Source organism: Lepidochelys kempii, chromosome 3, assembly GCF_965140265.1.
Source record: "Lepidochelys kempii isolate rLepKem1 chromosome 3, rLepKem1.hap2, whole genome shotgun sequence".
Lineage (NCBI taxonomy): Eukaryota > Metazoa > Chordata > Testudines > Cheloniidae > Lepidochelys > Lepidochelys kempii.
Genome location: NC_133258.1, coordinates 80,293,109 through 80,310,779, shown reverse-complemented (window position 1 = coordinate 80,310,779; position 17,671 = coordinate 80,293,109). Strand labels below are relative to the sequence as shown.

Sequence of the window (17,671 nt, the reverse complement as noted above, 5' to 3'; positions counted from 1 at the left end):
ACACAGTTTTTGCTACGGGTTTTTTTATATTTAAAAAAATATATATGTTAGACCATTTAAAAGATACTCCTGACTAGTAATTCATTTCAAAATGATATTAGTTTTTTCACTGACAAACCTCAGTATTGGCTTGTTCTATGCTGTTCTTTCTCCCTACAGTTCATATATTTAAATTCTGTTTAATAGGATCTGCACTCCCTGTGCAGGACATATAAATCAGAAGGAGTTTTGAAATTGTCAGCAAAATGTTGAGTGAAATATGTATAGGTTAAAAAGATGTTCTCAAACTGAATCTAGCTAGTGTTTTTGTTTTTTTTGTTGTTTTTTGGTTTTTTTAAGTGAATTTCAGGTACTACAGCTACCTCTGGTTCCCCTGGTTTACAATCACACTTCTATATTTTTAATGTTCCTCCTTTCTACTATTGCTGTATATGTCACACTCACAAATAAGGCTGTGATCCTGCAAACAAGCACATACTTCACTTTATCCACCCACAGGGACTATTCAGGTGCTTATCTACAGGATCTGGTCTTAACTGACTATTGGAAAAGTATGAAACTGGCTATATGCAACATGTTGTTGTTGTCAAATGCACAAAGACGAGAAACTGAAAAAATATTTTTCTTCTTTTAAACTCTTTTAGTTACAGTAATCTTAGGCATTCGTTGTATCTGCTTTAAAAAAAAAAAACTATTACAAGTTTGAAGTTGGTGTCTCTTTAAATGTGTTCAATTGGAAAAAAAAGCTAATGTGTGAAAATATTGCAGTTGTCATTCAGCAGTAATTACTTATACTGAGTCACTTTATTCATTTATTTCCTTTTTGTGTTCCCAAAAATGTAAAATTAATTTATTATATGAGATGTTGCCTTTAAGGAGCAGGCCTCCTTTTTGAACACATGCACACAAAAATTGTCCTTATGATTAAGAGCAAAAGTTTGTCTATATTCAGACAAAACTCCCAATGACTTCAACAGGAGCATCACCAGAGGTGAAAGTGGGCTGGTACGGCATACCAGTAAGAAGTGGCAGCCGGTACCGGCCTGTACACAGTTGACCGCACTTCAACGTCGCTGCCCCTTTTGCCTCTTTCCCCCTGCCCCCCATCCCAGGACTGCCGATGGGTGGGGGGGCAAAAGGGACCGCAGCAGCAGCGGGAGCCCCGGCCCCTTTAAATCGCCACCAGAGCCCCAGGCAGCACGGGGTGGTCTGCATGGAAGAGCTGGCTTGGGGGAGGCTGACCCCCCCAGCCACGCCCCTTCTGCCCAAGGCCCTGCCCCTTCTGGGGGCTCAGAGCCAGGCCCCTGTACCGGTATGTCTTTTATATTACTTTCACCCCTGAGCATCACATAAGTGAGGCTGCAGGAGTTGATGCCTAGTATAACATGCCATAGAGTACCACACTGGAGACAGGGAGTGATCTTAGGGGTTCTCATTTTTAGGTTTAGCTGATCTGATACTATAACATAGAGTGACACTATTATTTGTATTATTGTATCATCCAGGAGCCCTAGTCATGGACCAGGATCTCATTGTACTAGGCGCTGTACAAATGCAGAACACAAAGACAGTCCCTGCCCCAAAGAGTTTACAATCTGATCTCATTACATTGGTGTGAATCCAGAGTAAAGCCAACAGAGACTAATGTGACTGGTAGTTGATGGCCTTGCACTCTGAAGGAAAACAGTGTGGTTCTAACATCTCTTAGGACTTGATCCTATTGCTTGATCTGATTCCCATTAATGTCAATGAAAAGACACTCATTAACTTCAGTTGGAGTTGGATCAAGCCCTTTCTGCCATGTTATAGAACAATGCTGTTGTCTCAGAAATCCCTTATCTTTCTGTCTGCATGCTGTAGCAGTGATCATGGTTTCTAAGGGTCTTGTCTACTTGGGGAAATTTCCCAGAATTACTATACCAGTATAATTGTACCAGTATGGTTCTACTGGTATAACTCCCCATGCAGACACTCTTATGCAGAATATCAGAGGCTTTTTTCTCGGTTTAACTTATGTTGCTTTAGAAGCTCTGGAAGGTGAACAGATGGCTGAAAGCATTATATACTGGTGTGCAGCAGATCACAAAATATTAAGGAGGGAAGGTTTTCTACCCAAAATACTAAAATCAGTACCAGATGTTTTGCTAGTTCCTTAAAGTGTTACTATTCTTAACTATGACTGACTGTGCAATAGTTACTGGACTGTGACACTCATCATGCCGGGAAGGGAGGCAGGGTTGGTATGGCATCTAAGTGATTAGGATAATATGTTCCAGTCAAGAACTCGGCATAAGGCCAAGGAGAGATGGTTGTGAAGATATATTCACTAAAGGAATCCTGTACACTTGCAGTCTTCTTCATGTAATCTCTCCTTTAGAAGATGATCAGACATGGATTAATGCTATTGAAGGGAAATAGTTTAGCATCAAATTTCTCCTACCTTAAAATTATTATCTTGTATGGGATGACCTTCACTTTCTAGGGTTTTGTTTTGTTTTTAATTTCCACACTCTGACCTATATAAAAAAATCTCATCAGGAATGTTCATGCAGGACTTTATATTTAAATGATCTATAGAACCTTTTGTGCTCCATCCGCTGGCTGTGCTGATGAACAAATACTCTTCCCAAACCTGTACTTCTAAGAACTATTACAAAAAGCGGAGACTACAATGTATCACTTAAAACCTGTCTAGTATGTAACCGTGTTCCCTCACCTTCTGAGACTTATACCTTCTTTAATTTATTTTAAGGAGGAAAAAAGGCTACAAGTAACTTAGAAAAGAAGTAACTATATGAATCCTACTTTTAATTGTTTACTTTTTTTGTAAAATAAGTGATTTGATTAAAATATGGCTATAGCCGTACTGAACTGTGATTATAGTGGTTTTAGTGTGCCACTGCCCTCTTCTGGCTAGAATGCGAGACCTGCTCCAGTGTTAATAAGTTTGTAATTGTCTTCCTGAAAAGGGGATGTAAACCTTTCTGTAACTTCCATAACAGTACTACTGATGACTAATTGCTTGGATTGTTTAGTACAGGTGTCGAAGGCTTGCCTTTACGAAAAGGTCACTAATTTTGTTGTAGCTTATGACAGAGCAAATCAAGCTGTAACAATTTGTATGAGATTTCAAAACATTATTATTGTTATTATCATTATATTTTTTTCATATACCAACTGCGTCAACGCGTAGTAACTATGAATAACTACTTACATAAGTAGTCTTGGAACATCAGTGGGACTAGTCACATGAGTAAAGAGATTTTTCCACAATATCCTTGCAAAAATCTTTCTAGGACAAATTTAGCTCTCATGTAATTAGATGGGAATTGCATTAAGGTCACTGGATTTAATTTGATTGTTTTATGTCCAATGAATTTCAGTGGAATTAAAAGGTGTGTTCCTTATATTTTATTTCTAAATATATGTCTGGATTACAAATGCTGATCTTAACTGTACTTATGGAGACAGCTCTATTTAGCGAGGAAAGGATTCTCATGGCATACACTTCTGCCAGTCCATTAAACAAATGAAAAATGAAAAAAAAAAAAATCTCAGCAGAAAACATTTACTGCACTTATTAAAAAATGGAATTTAAAAAAAATAAGCAGCAGCATCTTGGGTGCCTTTAAACTTGTAGGTGGTATGTATCTTATGGGATATACACGGGTTGAGTCATGACTGCACTAGTTTATTTTTGCTGCATCCCCAAATTAAAATCTGGTGTGACCTGTTTTTCAAACCATAAATCGGTGTTAATTCTGTACATATGTTTTTCTCAGGTCACCATTACTGCAGATGACAACTGTAAGTTTCTGTGCTGGTCCAGGGAACGACTGACTTACTTTCTGGAATCTGAACCATTCCTTTATGAAATATTTAGGTATCTTATCGGTAAAGATATTACAAACAAACTCTACTCATTGAATGATCCAACACTAAATGATAAGGTGAGTTTTGAGGGAGGGTTCCCCTCCCTGTGTTATATTGTTAGATGCTATAAAGACAGGTTAATTTTATCCTCTTAATCCTGCTCATATATTCCATTAAATTCTCTCTCTCTCTCTCTCGACGGAATTGTTTTTTGTGTATCAAAAATGTGCTTAATGCAAAATATTTGGGTGTTTTGGATGGTAAAGGTGCTCATCAATGTCAGGTCAGTGCTTAAAAGAAAAGAGGTGTGGTTAAGGCCCAAGTCTGCACCATAAACTTTCACCGACGCAAGTTACATTGGCATAAAGCTGATGCAGTTAGTATATCGCTTACATGCATGCTTGGCGCTTTGCCGTGGTGCTGTGCATACTCCTCAGGAGTGCTTGTGTTGATGCACAGTGTGGTGCACCATGGGTAGGGATCCCAGTGCATAACCTGTCACCGTCCAACGCACTGTCTTTTGGGAAGTTTTGGCAATGAATGGTGGGGCAGAAACAAATCATCAGTGTGACTGGGCGCAAGGGGTCAACTTCTCAGCATGCAACTGTCTCCATCCCATAATGTCATCTATATCCCATAATTTTCATGCCATATTTAAAAATCTCACAAAACTGCACAGCCCTCCTCTCTGTCTGCCATCTCTGATAAAGCATGGAGCCTACACAGCTCTGACCTATTGTCATAAGTGTTGCAAGCACAGGACGCACGATCCTCTGGTACTTGCCGTAAGAAGAACCCACTGATTTGTGGGGATCAGGACTATTTCTTGGAGGACAGGTAGCTGTGGGCCATAACAAGAGCCAGGTCAAGGTGGTTACTGGTATTCATGGAGCAGCTGCAGATGGTGGAGCGCCATTTCTGGCCCCAAGAAACAAGCCTGACTGGGAATCACATCATAATGGAGGCCTGGGGTGACGAGTGGTGGTTGCAGAACTTTTGGATGCACAAAGCCACATTCCTGGATCTGTGTGCTGAGCTCACTCAGCCCTCCAGTACAGGGACACTAGGATGAGAGCTGCCTTGACAGTGGAGAAGCAAGTGACAATAGTACTTTGGAAACTTTCAGTGCCATATTAGTGGCATCCAGTGGGAAACAATTTTGGAGTCGGAAAATCCACTGTGGCAACCTTTGTTGTATACAGGACCATTATTCATGTCCTGCTATGCAGGACTGTGACTCTGGCGTGCCGGACATAGTAGATGGTTTTGCAGCAATGGGGTTTCCAAACTTCTGTGGAGCAACAGACAGCACCCATATCCCTATTTTGGCACCAGATCACATTGTCACAGAATACATCAACAAAAAGGGCTACTTCTCAATGGTTATGCAAGCATTGGTCGATCACCAGGGACACTTCACCGACATCAGTGCTGACTGGTCAGGGAAGGTGCATAACGCTCTCATCTTTAAGAACACAGGACTGTTCAGAAAACTACAAGCTGGAACTTCCTTTCCCAAGTGGCAGATCATCACTGAAATGATGTTGAAATGACCCTTGCGCCCCTGGCTCATGAAGCCAGACACCTCAACAGCACGAAGGAAAGATTCAACTACCGGCTCAGCAGGTGCAGAATGACAGTTGAATGTGCTTTTGGTAGAGTGAAGGGATGCTGGCAGTGTTTGCTTACAAGATTGGATCTCAATGGGAAAAAAACATCCCAATGGTGTTACAGCTGCCTGCTATGTCCTGCCTCATAACTGTGAAGCTGAGGGGGAAAAGCTGCAGTCCCGGAGTGTAGGGCAGAGGTGAAATGGTTTTCTGCTGAGTTTGAACAGACAGACATAAGGGCTGTTAGAAGAGCTCAATATGGAGCTATACTGCTCAGGGAGGCTTTGGAAGAGAACTTCAGCAGTGAGCCACAGGAATGCATTGTGGTGTACTGTGCTCAACCTGGCCTTGCTGTTTTGGACCTGTTAGGAATTGTGTGGTGTTGGTTCACACCTATGAATATAACGTTGTCAGTGCACCTATTCATTTTGTGGTGCTTGCTGTAAATCTATGGTTATTACACCATGTCACTTATGCTATGAGTTGTCACACTGTACAGTAACAAGTAAGCAGGTGCTATTAGAACTGCTAGGCACTCTGCAGCATATGTTGTGAGCTAATAATGAATTTTTTTCCAAATAGAATTTTATTCATTAACAAAACCACTGCAAAGAAAAATCTGTTCAATTTAAAAGGAAATACATTAAAAACTTTAAGTTCTGTTCCATTCATTTATTAACCAAGTGAAAGAAAATTCATGTCCATCTTACCTACGTATGCTAACCTGTGAAAGCGACCGTTGCTGTATGTGAAGCTGTAGTTGCCCTTAATGTCCCCTGGGGTGCAGTGGTAGGGGTAGGGATGTAGCCCCTGATGCCACATAGAATGTTGGGGGTAAAGGGGGAAGGGAGGTGCTGCAGTGGAGTTCTGCATGGACTGCAAAGGGAGGCAACACTGTGATTGTTGAACCTGTAGGTCCACAAGGGTCTGCAGCATCTGTGTTTGCTGCCGGGGAAGCCCCATTCTATCCTGTGTATCTCCTTCTCCCTTTCCTACTTGGCCTCCTGGGCCCATGGGCAGCGCATGAACCGCTGGCTGGGGGAGGTTAGCCCCCAGCCCTGCCCCTTCCTCCTAAGGCGCCCCCCCCAACTCCCGCAGCTGCTGGCCCCCACCCCTACGCAGGCTAGTGCTCCCAGCCCCAGAGCAGGCAGCGTGGCCACAGCCCCCCACCCCATCCCCAGAGTACCGGGAGGGCAGGTGGCACAGCCCAAGCTGGGACTACTCCAGGAGACTGGAGCCATGCTGAGTGGAAGCAGGAGGGCTGGGGGCAGAGTGTGGCCACCCTGCAGGCCCTTTGCTCATGGTCTGATGCAGCACTGGCTTGCAGGATCTCCTTGATCTCCTGTGACCTTGGGCAGTGGAGTTCACAATGGTGACCAAAATGGTTAGTGTCTGGTATTGTGGAACAGCTGCTGGAGGACTGTTAGAGTTGACATAAGTAACACAGTGTCTACACATGTGCTGCATCAACCTCAGTACATCAACCCTGGCTTAACGCTGCTCAGGGAGGTGGTGTTACTATGTCACCATAACAGGGCATTTACCTGGGTGGGAGACAAATTTAAGTGTAGACACATGCACAACTAGGTCAGTCTGAGGCAGCTTACATTGACCAACTTTGCAGTGTAGACCAGGCCTTAGAATCTGAACCCATGACTGATATAAATATTTCTAGCCAAGTAGCTGATAGGTCAGGAAGTGATCATTGTTATAATTTGATTGCCATCTCCACAGCAGAAGCGAACTCTCTTGTGTTGTGGGTATAGGTTCTTCTTCCAACGATTAAACATCAGATATGGGACTGACTCTTATCTCAGTTACACCAGTGTAAATCAAGAGCAGCCTCATTGAAGTCAGTGGAGATATACCGGTGTAATACCAGTGTGAGACAGGAATCCTCCTTACTCTCTTAGTTGCTGCTCTCAGCAGGCTGGCAGATTCTTCAATGAAAAGAAACTGCAAATTTCCAGACAAGAAATCACTTGCTGGGGTCAAACCACTGTTTGCCATTGATTATGAAGGAGGAATATGATGATTGTCAGCAATTGCAGGATGCAAACATCAAGCAGAGAATAGGGTGATCTGCACAACATAGGCAGTAAAGCTTCTTTGTTTTACTCAGCCAAAGTGCCTCTGCCTTCAGCTGGTAGGGAAACCTCCAGGAACGAGAAGACAGCATCGTCTCTTCTTTTCATTTAACCTTGGTGTCTCTGATAATGCAGGTAATGGCACCAAGGAATGCCTGCTGTCAGGGTGCGATGTTAATGATGTGGATACCTGTCAGATAAGAAAAGGACTCAAATCACCAACTAAATTCACAGGGTGGGATCCACAAATGTTGCAAGGCTGAGTTTCACGGCTCCTAGAAAATCCAGGAACAACAGTGCACTCCTCAATGCCTGAGTTAGGTGCTTAGGCTCCCTAGGAATAAATAGGGAGAGATGGGTGTCTAAGAAAGCCAGCATGCTAGGTGGAGAGCCACCTAAGCTAACTAGTGGGAGGTGCCAACGAGAAGGGAGTGTACTAAGCTCCACCCCCTCCCAAAGACAGGTGGTCCGGGCTCCAGGGAGGCACCTAGCTCTGCTTAGCAATCCATGAATGGAAGCCAGCTTCCTGGCGTCAAGTGGCTTAGGTGCCTACAGTCTGTCTTTGGGAATGAGTTTGGGGCCTCCCTGACTCCACACTAAACAGTCAGAGAAGGAGGAGGGGATGGTGAAGCCCACCTTTATAACTTTTAGCCCAGTGGTTAGAGCCCTCACCTGGGATGTGGGAGACACTAGTTCAGTTCCCCCGCCTCTCTGCCACAGGGGGAGAAAGGATGTGAACAGGGGCCTCTAACCACTAGGGTATGGGATAGTCTGATGTGGGGCTCCCCTCGTCCCTCCTGTTGAAACTGTTCCACTGTGGGTAAATAATGAGAGTGATTTTTGACCAGCAGAGACGGGGCCCTGGGTCTCTTACCTTGTACCATATCATGGCACCCTTCTGCGTTGCTGGTGGTGGCTCTGCCTTCAGAGCAGAGCTTCTGGCCAGCAGCCACCACACTCCAGCTGCCAAGCTCTGAAGGCAGCACTGCTGCCAGCAGCAGCGCAGAAGTAAGGGTAGCAGTACCGCAAACCCCCCTCCCCCCACAATAACCTTGTGCCGCCCACCCCACAACTCCTTTTTGGGTCAGGACCCCTACAATTACAACACTGTGACATTTCAAATTTAAATAGCCAAAATCATGAACTGTTTATGGTTTTTTAAATCCTATGACCGTGAAATTAACTGAAATGGACTATGAATTTGGTAGGACCCTAGCTATATGAAAAAAGGTTATGTATATCTTTTAATTGGGAGGAAGCTGGACTAGGTGACTAGGGGGACTTTACCATCTCTGACTTCAACTGTTAGACTTTTTGGAGACAAGTCTTGATTCAGGTATTATGTGAGGACAAATCTATACGTAACCCTGTGTTACTTTCATTGTGTCTCCTTACATGGCTTTGCATTGTTTGGATAGAGGAGCTATGTTGTGCTTATTGGGTCTTATTGTTTATGTAGTGGCTTCAGAGTTTTGATAAACATTTACTCTAGTAATATTGGACTTCTTCTGCACCACTTATACAACTTCCAACTACTTGTAGGTTTAGGGTTAGGGTTAGTCACTTTAACTCTTGCTTCATGATTTTAATCCACATGGATTTATCAACCCAAAATTCTTTCTTATAAGGTTGTTAATCAAAATTCTCCTAACTAGGTCATATTATAGCTGCTATAATAAAGTTTTGAACTTAGTGGAAAATAATCCAAAATGAATTAATTGCCACTCATACTGTAGAACAAATTTCACTCCAAAAGCATCCCTGGAATTCAGCATCAGTAATTCTACTGGATTTCTTCTCTGCCTCCAGACAGATCTGCAATAATCATTCGAGAAACAACATTGTCCTCTTTTTTTTTTTTTTTTTTTTTTTTAAGGCAATGTAGCATTGCCTATACTGTCCCCTGCTACATTATACCTGGCCAATAAATGCACGAATACAAACGGCTGCTAAAAGTCAGCTAGAATATAAGAGACAGGCCTGATCCTGTAAGGACAGGTTTGGTGTTTTGGGCATATAAGAGCAAGGTAAAAAAAAAGTGAGGAACAGGACAGGGAGCACACAGTGGAACTCTGTATTGCAATAATGAGGTTGGTGCTGCACAGTTGGCAAGTGATTTTTGCCTATCTGGAGTGTGGCCTAAGAAGAGAACGCATAGATAAGCGTCTCCTTTGCATGCTAAGTTCCCTCAGGCAAACCCATTTTCTCTTGTGCACTCTTCAGAGCATGGAAATTTGAGGCTGACTTCTGTTTGGAGTAGGGTACTGCGCATTCTGCAGCCCTCACTTGAAGCAGGCCTGTGCTTCCTGTTGTACGTCATGCAAGGACTTGTAGGATCAAAGTCTTAGTATCAGTAATTCTTAAATAAAAAAAAATGGAATACGTGTCCATTTGCTCCAAGTTGTGTAGCCAGTGTTTGGAAGTCAAGTGGCTCTTACTCTCCCTATTGGGATATTTTAAACAGACGTCCAAAGAGATGGTTATTGTAGCCTGGCTGCTTAGGCCCTAATGAAGTCCAGCTACAAACGGCTGGTAGGAAGCTATAACTGGAATTTGCATTGTATGGGATTTGCAAATTACAGGAGAAATCAGAGGGGAAAGATGGATTTACTGAAAGATTTGAGCTTCACTTCATCTGAGGTTCAGGCCATCCCCTCCAATATCTTAAACCTAGACACAATCTAAAAGCATTTAAATGCTAAGAGATCTCTTCTTGCTCTTTGTCTCATATTTCCATTCTTCGTTTTTTTCCCTATCTTAGTTCATTTGAATTAGTGCGTTCTTATTGCTTCTGATACTTCTCACTGCTTTAATCTGCTCTGCGTGGGACAGAACTACTGCCTCCTGTTCGTGACTTTGGACACAATTTTCAAAATTGACCTGTGATTTTTGGATGCCTCTAGTTTTGGGGTGCCCCACTTGAGACCCTTCCAAAGGGACTCTATTTTCAAAAATTGCAGAGCACTTGCCTTCCTAAAAACGGGCTACTTAAGGTATCAGATACCCCTAAAACTGAGTATCCAAAACGACTGGGCACTTCAGAAAACCTTGGCCATAAGCTTTTCTTGTAACATGGATTTTTCCCATCTTGATTTTCCTCTCTTCCCAACCCTTTTCAATTGCCTCCTCTCCTCTTTTTTGTCTTTCTTCATGACCACCATCTTTCCTTTCTCTCTGCCCCTCCTTCCCATTTCACTTCCTCCTCCCATCCTTTCTGCTCTTTTCTACATCCCCTTAATAATAATAATATTTCTTGTAGGGTACCTTGGAGTAATGAGCTCTCCGTCCTCCCCCTAGGCTTCCTGCTTCCCATGGTGTTGGGACCACTCTCATCACTGTTCCCACACTGCAGTGTCTGTTGTTGAAATGCTCCTTGTGACTGATGGGAATGGAGTGTTGACTGGACTCCCAGCACTGTAGACAGGGCTAGATAAGTGTTTAGAGTGTTTTTTTTTTCCAGTTCTGCGCCTATACCCGCTACGCTGAAAATGGTAAACGAGCCTTGCTTAGTTCAAATACACCTATGTTAAATACATATGCATTTAGTATGAAGAGAAAAGATTTAGTGTAAATGTGTTTTGGTTAATACCCATTTTGGAGGTTATATCTTACTGCCTTCAATTTAATACAATGGATGCTTATTTAATTGTTCTTTTCCAGGTCACTTCAGAAGATTAGAATCAGATTGATAATGTGTATTAGGTTTTATTTGTTGCCAAAGAGAGGGGAATTTTTAAAATACTTAAATTTATGTGTAATTTTGTTGTTTTTTTGACCGTGAAATACTAATATGACTTTGTTTAAGATTATTATAGCTGCTGCTGCTACTACATTTTTAGTGCAACTGATATGAACATGTATTACATTCGCAAAAAATTTAAAGCCAAATGTATGGCTTGGGGGATTTTAAAAAAATCTTTTTATTCTTCAAAGTTGGACCCCTTGAAGGCAAGCCATTCTGAGGGCTGTAAAACAAAATGATCAGTCGAGTAGTTTGCCTTCATTTTCGATATGACACACAGCCACAGGTATGTGTGTCAACCTGGATGGGATTCGCTGCCCAATGCACATTTATAAATTCCTGTTCTCTCTCAAAGGTGCCTTTGTTGTTTGTGCAGAAAGTGGTGATTCATTCTCCTTTTTTATGAGAAAGTCATAAATATTAAAGTTCAATGGAACAAAGTGCCATCCCATTACATCTTTGTCACTGATTATCACCTCTCGTGTGCGCTTGACATATCATTGTGACATACAGTAGCATTTAAAAGATGATAGAGTATGATTATTTTCATATAAACTTAATAGTCCAAAGCCTTCTCAAGAGGAGTACTCCAAAGCAAGTGAAGGTCCTGGGATCATACACTTCATCTGTATTCAGTAAACCCCAAAGCTAGATTATAACACTTGGAGAATATATTCCCAAGTGCAGCAGTTGATTATCCAGGAGTTAAGGTTGAATGAATGTATCCTTTATATCTACCAAAAGGTGGCGGGATGGGGGAGGAGTGGAAAGACTTCAGTAGCCTCAAATGCAAATGTCAGCCAGGAAATTCCAACTCACAGTACTGCTTTATAAAAACCCCCCAGAGTATATGAAAGTATTCACATGCACATCTAGGGTCATGGTGGCTTACATAATAATTCTGCCCTGTAGTGCCATCCTGATAATGAGAAACCCAGAGACTACTTTAGCCTTCCCTCACACAGGTTTATGTCAGTAGTGACCACAAACACCATGCATACACATTAAGACTGAAAATGCAGTATGGATGCTGGATACATTTATAGATCAAGTTTGTCTCTCTTGACTTTCTCATGGTTCTCAAAGTGGCACTGTGAGGCAGAATGGATTCTCTTTCCAAATATTTGCAGCGTGTGACAGTCCGATGTGCTTAGCTAGCCACGAGAGTGTATGAAGTGGTTGTTAAGGTTTGGTGTTGGATAAAGTAGGGGTACTGGCTGACTTTGTTATCTGTTGGAGATGAAACTGAAATCTTAATGGGGTGTTAGAGTGTGGTGTTCACAACGGTGTGGGCAAGATGAATGAATGCAGGATACTTCTCTCTTTAACGTCTTATTTCCATGGTTTTTAAAAGCATGGTGAGTGTCTCTTCCAAGCTCACTCCCCATTTTGCCTCTGGAGCAATGAATCAAGCTCACTTCTCTCATTGGAGAATCGTTATGCTTTCTTCAGTCTCACTTGCATGGAATGCCCATAGTCACTAATGCATAGGAGCTCACCTCTGACGTTAATAGCCGTACTTTAGCCCAAAGATCCTAGGATGGAGGAAGATTTGCTTTTGTTTCTCTAAAGTGTAGCTGTAATATATTAAAATCTCTTTATTTCAGACTTCCAAAAAAATGGAGCAGCACCCCAGCCTTTGCTCACAGCTTTCTGTGATGCAGATGAGAAACAGCATGGCTAGTTCCAGTGACAGTGAAGATGGCTTGCAGCAGTTTCTTCGTGGGTCTTCCACTGCTTCCTCTCTTCGTGAGTCCTCCAAAAAAGTGAAGCAAATCTTGGGCCCAGCCCTGTGGCCCATTAAGGACAACTGCAGAACTTCTATTGACTTCAGTGGAAGCAAGATTTGGGCCATTTGTGTGTTGCTGTAAATAAAAGGAGCTTTTGTATTAAGCTGTAGGGAAGTTGAGACATTGTATAGTGGCTTTGGATGGCAGCCGAATCTACTTAATTTAAAAATTAGGGAGTGTTACTAATACTAGAAATAATGATCTATATTATAATGTCTGAGATCAATAATATTCAAACAGATATATTTGAGAAAGGGAGGCACATCACATGTATAAATAACACTGAAAGTTTCAGTAATTGTATTCAGTATAAAAAATAATGCATGAATCGTGTACACAGGGGCTATAGCCTATAGCTCAGGGGTTCTCAAAGAGGGGGTTGGGACCCCTCAGGGAGTCACGAGGTTATTACGTGGGCTTTCAGCCTCCACCCCAAACCCCACTTTGCATCCAGCATTTATAATGGTGTTAAATATATAAAAAACGTGGTTTTTAATTTATGGGGGGGGTCACACTCAAAGGCTTGCTATGTTAAAGGGGTCACCAGTATAAAAGTTTGAGAACCACTGCTATAGCTGCATCTAAGCCGCACTGGAGAGTGCTTGGTGCAGGGTCGGCAATGGTGGTTTTATGTTACCTTTACAAGCTCTTTGATGCTGGGGCTGGTTTGGCTCATAGTGCAATTTAGAGCAGCCTCAGAGCTGTCCTACATTGTGCTGGCTGGTAATACCTATGAAGAGTCATTGTCAGGGACCATCTTTTTGTTCTCTGTTTGTCCAGTGCTTAATACAAGGGGGCCCTGGTCCATGGCTAGGTCTCCTAGGGTTCATCTACACAGAAAAAAGAGACTCAAGGCAGTGAGCCTCGGAACCCGGATCAACTGACGTGAGCTTGGGTTAAAAATAGCAATGCAGACATTCAGGTTAAGGCTGGAGCCCAGGTACTGAAGCCCAGCAGGAAGGGAGGGTCTTGGATCCCGGGCTCTAGCTTGAGCATTAACATTTACACTGCTTCACAGTGCAAGCCTGAGTCAGTTGACCCAGGGTCTGAGTCTCGCTGCCGGTGGGTTGTGGGTTGTGTTTTTTGTTTTTTTTGTTTTGTTTGTTTTTTATAGCGTAGACGTATCCTAAGGCGCTTAAATACTACTGATAATTTTACTCTCCAGGAATTGTCAGAGCACATGCTCTTCCCTCTCTATCTGGCAATAAAGGGTATGGCGGGAGGAATGTGACATAGAGCTAAAAATGTCTGCACTGTGCCAACATTGGAAATCTCCAAGTAGGCAGTTAAACTGTCTTTCCACCTGCTCCGAACCCCTAGAGTAGCACAAAGTAGGTGGAATGGGGAAAGCCAGGATCAGGTTCTGTGTTTTTTGCATCAGGATCTTATACCTTTATAGAAATTTTTTAAATAACTCAATTTAGTTTGGCTTTTTTCTCTGTTGCATGTAGAACTATAGGAAGCTTATTGGAGGTGTTCTAAAGACACGCAGTCTTACTTTGTTATGCTGATTTGCCCACAACTGTGTGGTTACTTTCACGTTCACTATCACAGGTGTGCCCAAATCCCTAAGTTATGTGGGCACCAGACTAGATGGTCACTTCCTCGGGCACACGCGCACACACACATCAAGAATTTCTTTATTTTTTTTCCAAATACTCATTTTAGATCCAGATTTTTTTATTTAAAAACAATTTCTTATAATCATCAGGTTCCATGATCATATTATATTACTTGTTTTCAACATAGAGAATCTAACAAATTTTGCTTAGAAAAATAGGCTCCTCTCATCCTGCAATATTTACATTCACCCAAAATTGTTTATCAAGTGTACTTGGGTCATATGTGTTCATGTCAATACTTTCCTTTTTGTCTCCCACTTAACTTAAATAAGCTTTAGTAATCATTTTAACCTGAAATCAGATATTGGAAGAAAAAAAAATGTGCCTAACCGAGCTGGCACAAGCTCTTAGTTTAACTGGGTCATACAGAATTAACTATGGTGGCTCTCGCGATCTCACTGTTTAGCTGTTAGGACCTTAATGCATAAAAACTTGTCAGTGGTCCACCAATACCAAATTTCTCTCTTTCTAATATGAAAAAAAACAGATGACTTAACAATTTTTATTTAACCTTAAGGCACCACCTTAATTATCCATTCTCCACTGTCTCCCTTACAATTCTTCTCCAAGCCTCCAGATTTGGGGAGTCCTTTTCTTTCTACTTTTTACCAATGATATATTGTCATCACAGTTATAGGAGCACAAGCCCTAGGAGTGTTCCACCCTGATTGTTAGGGGGTGACTGACAGGATGTAGTTTTAGGGGGTTAGCGGCAGATCAGATTTGATTTTTCTTAATTTTCCTATGATCTTTTTTCCAGCAAGACAGGGTTTTGGGGGACATTAATTCTGAGCTCTCCCGCATACAACTATGTAGGAAACTGAATGATTATATTTGTGCAATTGGGAGACTGTCATGGGCAGTTTGGAAGAGAACCTCACTTCTAGCTAACAGCTTCAGAGTGTTTACTCCAGTATTTCAACATTATCTAAAGGCTTACAATTTTCAGAGATAATATTAATCCCCATTTAAGATAAACCTGAGTTTAATAATACTTGGTAAAGTCCTCTTCGCTATTGTATTCCTATTATTCCATCTCTTTGTTTCTCTCAACAAGATTTCTTTGTGTTAGTTAATAAAGTGTCTAAGCTTCCAAAACTGATAGAAGGGGATTAGCTGTCTCATTGATATGCAGTGCTTCTATGGAATTAAATTCTTTGCCTAGACGGCTGGGTAGTCTGTTACCCCTATATAACACTGTCTATATGACACAGTTCCACTGTCACAGATTAGCATTGCCTGAATGTAGGTATTGAGAAGAAGATTTAGCCAGGGCTCTCTTTCTCTCGGGTCCCAAAAGCAATCTGAACAAAAAGGTGGACATCTAGCTTTCCAGGTAGCCCTGTCGCACCCATAGGTGCAGCATATTCAATAATTGCTTTTCAGACTTGTCCAATGATGCATGCCAGTATGCCTCCAACTGTGGCATAAATGTACCAATATTGAGTTCCCCTTCAAGCTGCAGCCTAGAGCATAAACCAATGTACGTTTTTTTTTTAGTAAAAACAAAACAGCAGTAAAACCCACAGTAGATTATTTAGAGAAGGGCAACAAGCGAAAAGCAAGTGTCTTCTGCCATAGGAGAAAACAATAAAAGGGAGCTTATCTGGATAAGGCTCTGCATAAATTATAACCTTCTATGTGACCAGTTCTTGTGTAGACAAAAGCTTCCCAGTAAAAAGGTCTGATTAGGATTTTTCTACATTGTAGTAGCAAAAAATACTCTCCTAAGTTTCATGTACTTACTGGAATACACTTGTAAAAACTAGAACTTCATCTTTTGAATGAGTTGAAAGAATTTTTTTTTAAGTTATGACTTTGCTGCTGTGCTCCAAAATATAAATTCTCTAATACATTTCTAAAAAGAAATCCATATAAAGACTTTATCAAAGTTTTATAACAGAAAAAGGGAAAACTGGTTCTATTAGCAAGAATATCTACTCACATACTAATAAACTGTGTTTTAAGTTTAAATAACTAAAAACAAAAAACTAACACTCTGCTTTTATATTAAGGAAATAACCAACAAGAGTTCTATAATACTTATGGAGCGGGTCGTTTGCAGCATGATGTTTTCTGTTGATAACATCACATATTAACCCAACATCCTCAAAAAGGTATTAAAATGAAGTTTGCTTATGCCAGATTGGTACTTGTACTTGAAATACACAATGCATCTGTGCACAACTTACTAGAAATGAAACTGTGAAGTAACTTTTTTAAAAACATAAGTAAGTGGGGGAAAGAATGAATTGGAGCAGACAAATAATTTCAGCTAATTTTATCTTTGATGGTGTTTCAATGTTATTGCTACAAAATAAGCCTAATGATTAACAGTAATAAACATGCAAGGTGACTTACTATTTTTTTTTTTTTAAAAAGAGACTATTTGGTTTAGCTCACTCAGTAGTGTTGCTGGTCTCTACAAATTCTGTATTTGCAACCCTCTAAGGCCTAAGCTAAGGAGGAAGGTAGTATGAGGATATTTTCAGTAATGCTTTCATTGGGTGTTACTCAGTATGTTCAATGTTATACCCAGCTTGTGGTTTAAAGCAGGATTGGGTTTCACAGGAAATACCGTTTTTTATAGGCATTTGAACTTAGGAACTGGAGACAGTGCAATAGACTATTGTATTGGAGGCCCAGGTTTGAGGCTCATTCAGGCTTTGTATGTTCTCCTTACAAAGGATAGAGGCATGCCTAGATGACGCTTCAGCATTTGGAGGAAGCAAGGGCATGACATTGGTGCAGAATGTTGGCCCTGACTCCATGGGTGCTCCGGGGCTGGAGCACCCATGGGGGGAAAAATGGTGGGTGCTGAGCACCCTCCAGCAGCTGCCCATCAGTTCCTCCCCCTCCCCCCAGCACCTCCTGCCCTCAGGCGGGCCCTGCCGATCAGCATCTTCTCCTCTCTCTCTGCGCCTCCCACCCACCACAATCAACTGTT

General features: G+C 41.7%; 1 protein-coding gene across 9 annotated transcripts in view; it reads left to right on the top strand.

Annotated features, from left to right (window-relative positions):
* Window positions 1–17,671, top strand: part of POPDC1 (popeye domain cAMP effector 1) — a 60,535-nt gene that overhangs the window by 38,639 nt on the left and 4,225 nt on the right. For 6 of the 9 annotated variants that reach the window (XM_073336892.1, XM_073336900.1, XM_073336893.1 and 3 more), the window contains 2 exons: window positions 3,783–3,950; window positions 12,920–16,828. In XM_073336892.1, coding sequence (XP_073192993.1) covers window positions 3,783–3,950; window positions 12,920–13,183 — 432 coding nt within the window. In that variant the 3' untranslated portion in view covers window positions 13,184–16,828. The other 3 variants (XM_073336895.1, XM_073336894.1, XM_073336899.1) reach the window with 3 other exon arrangements.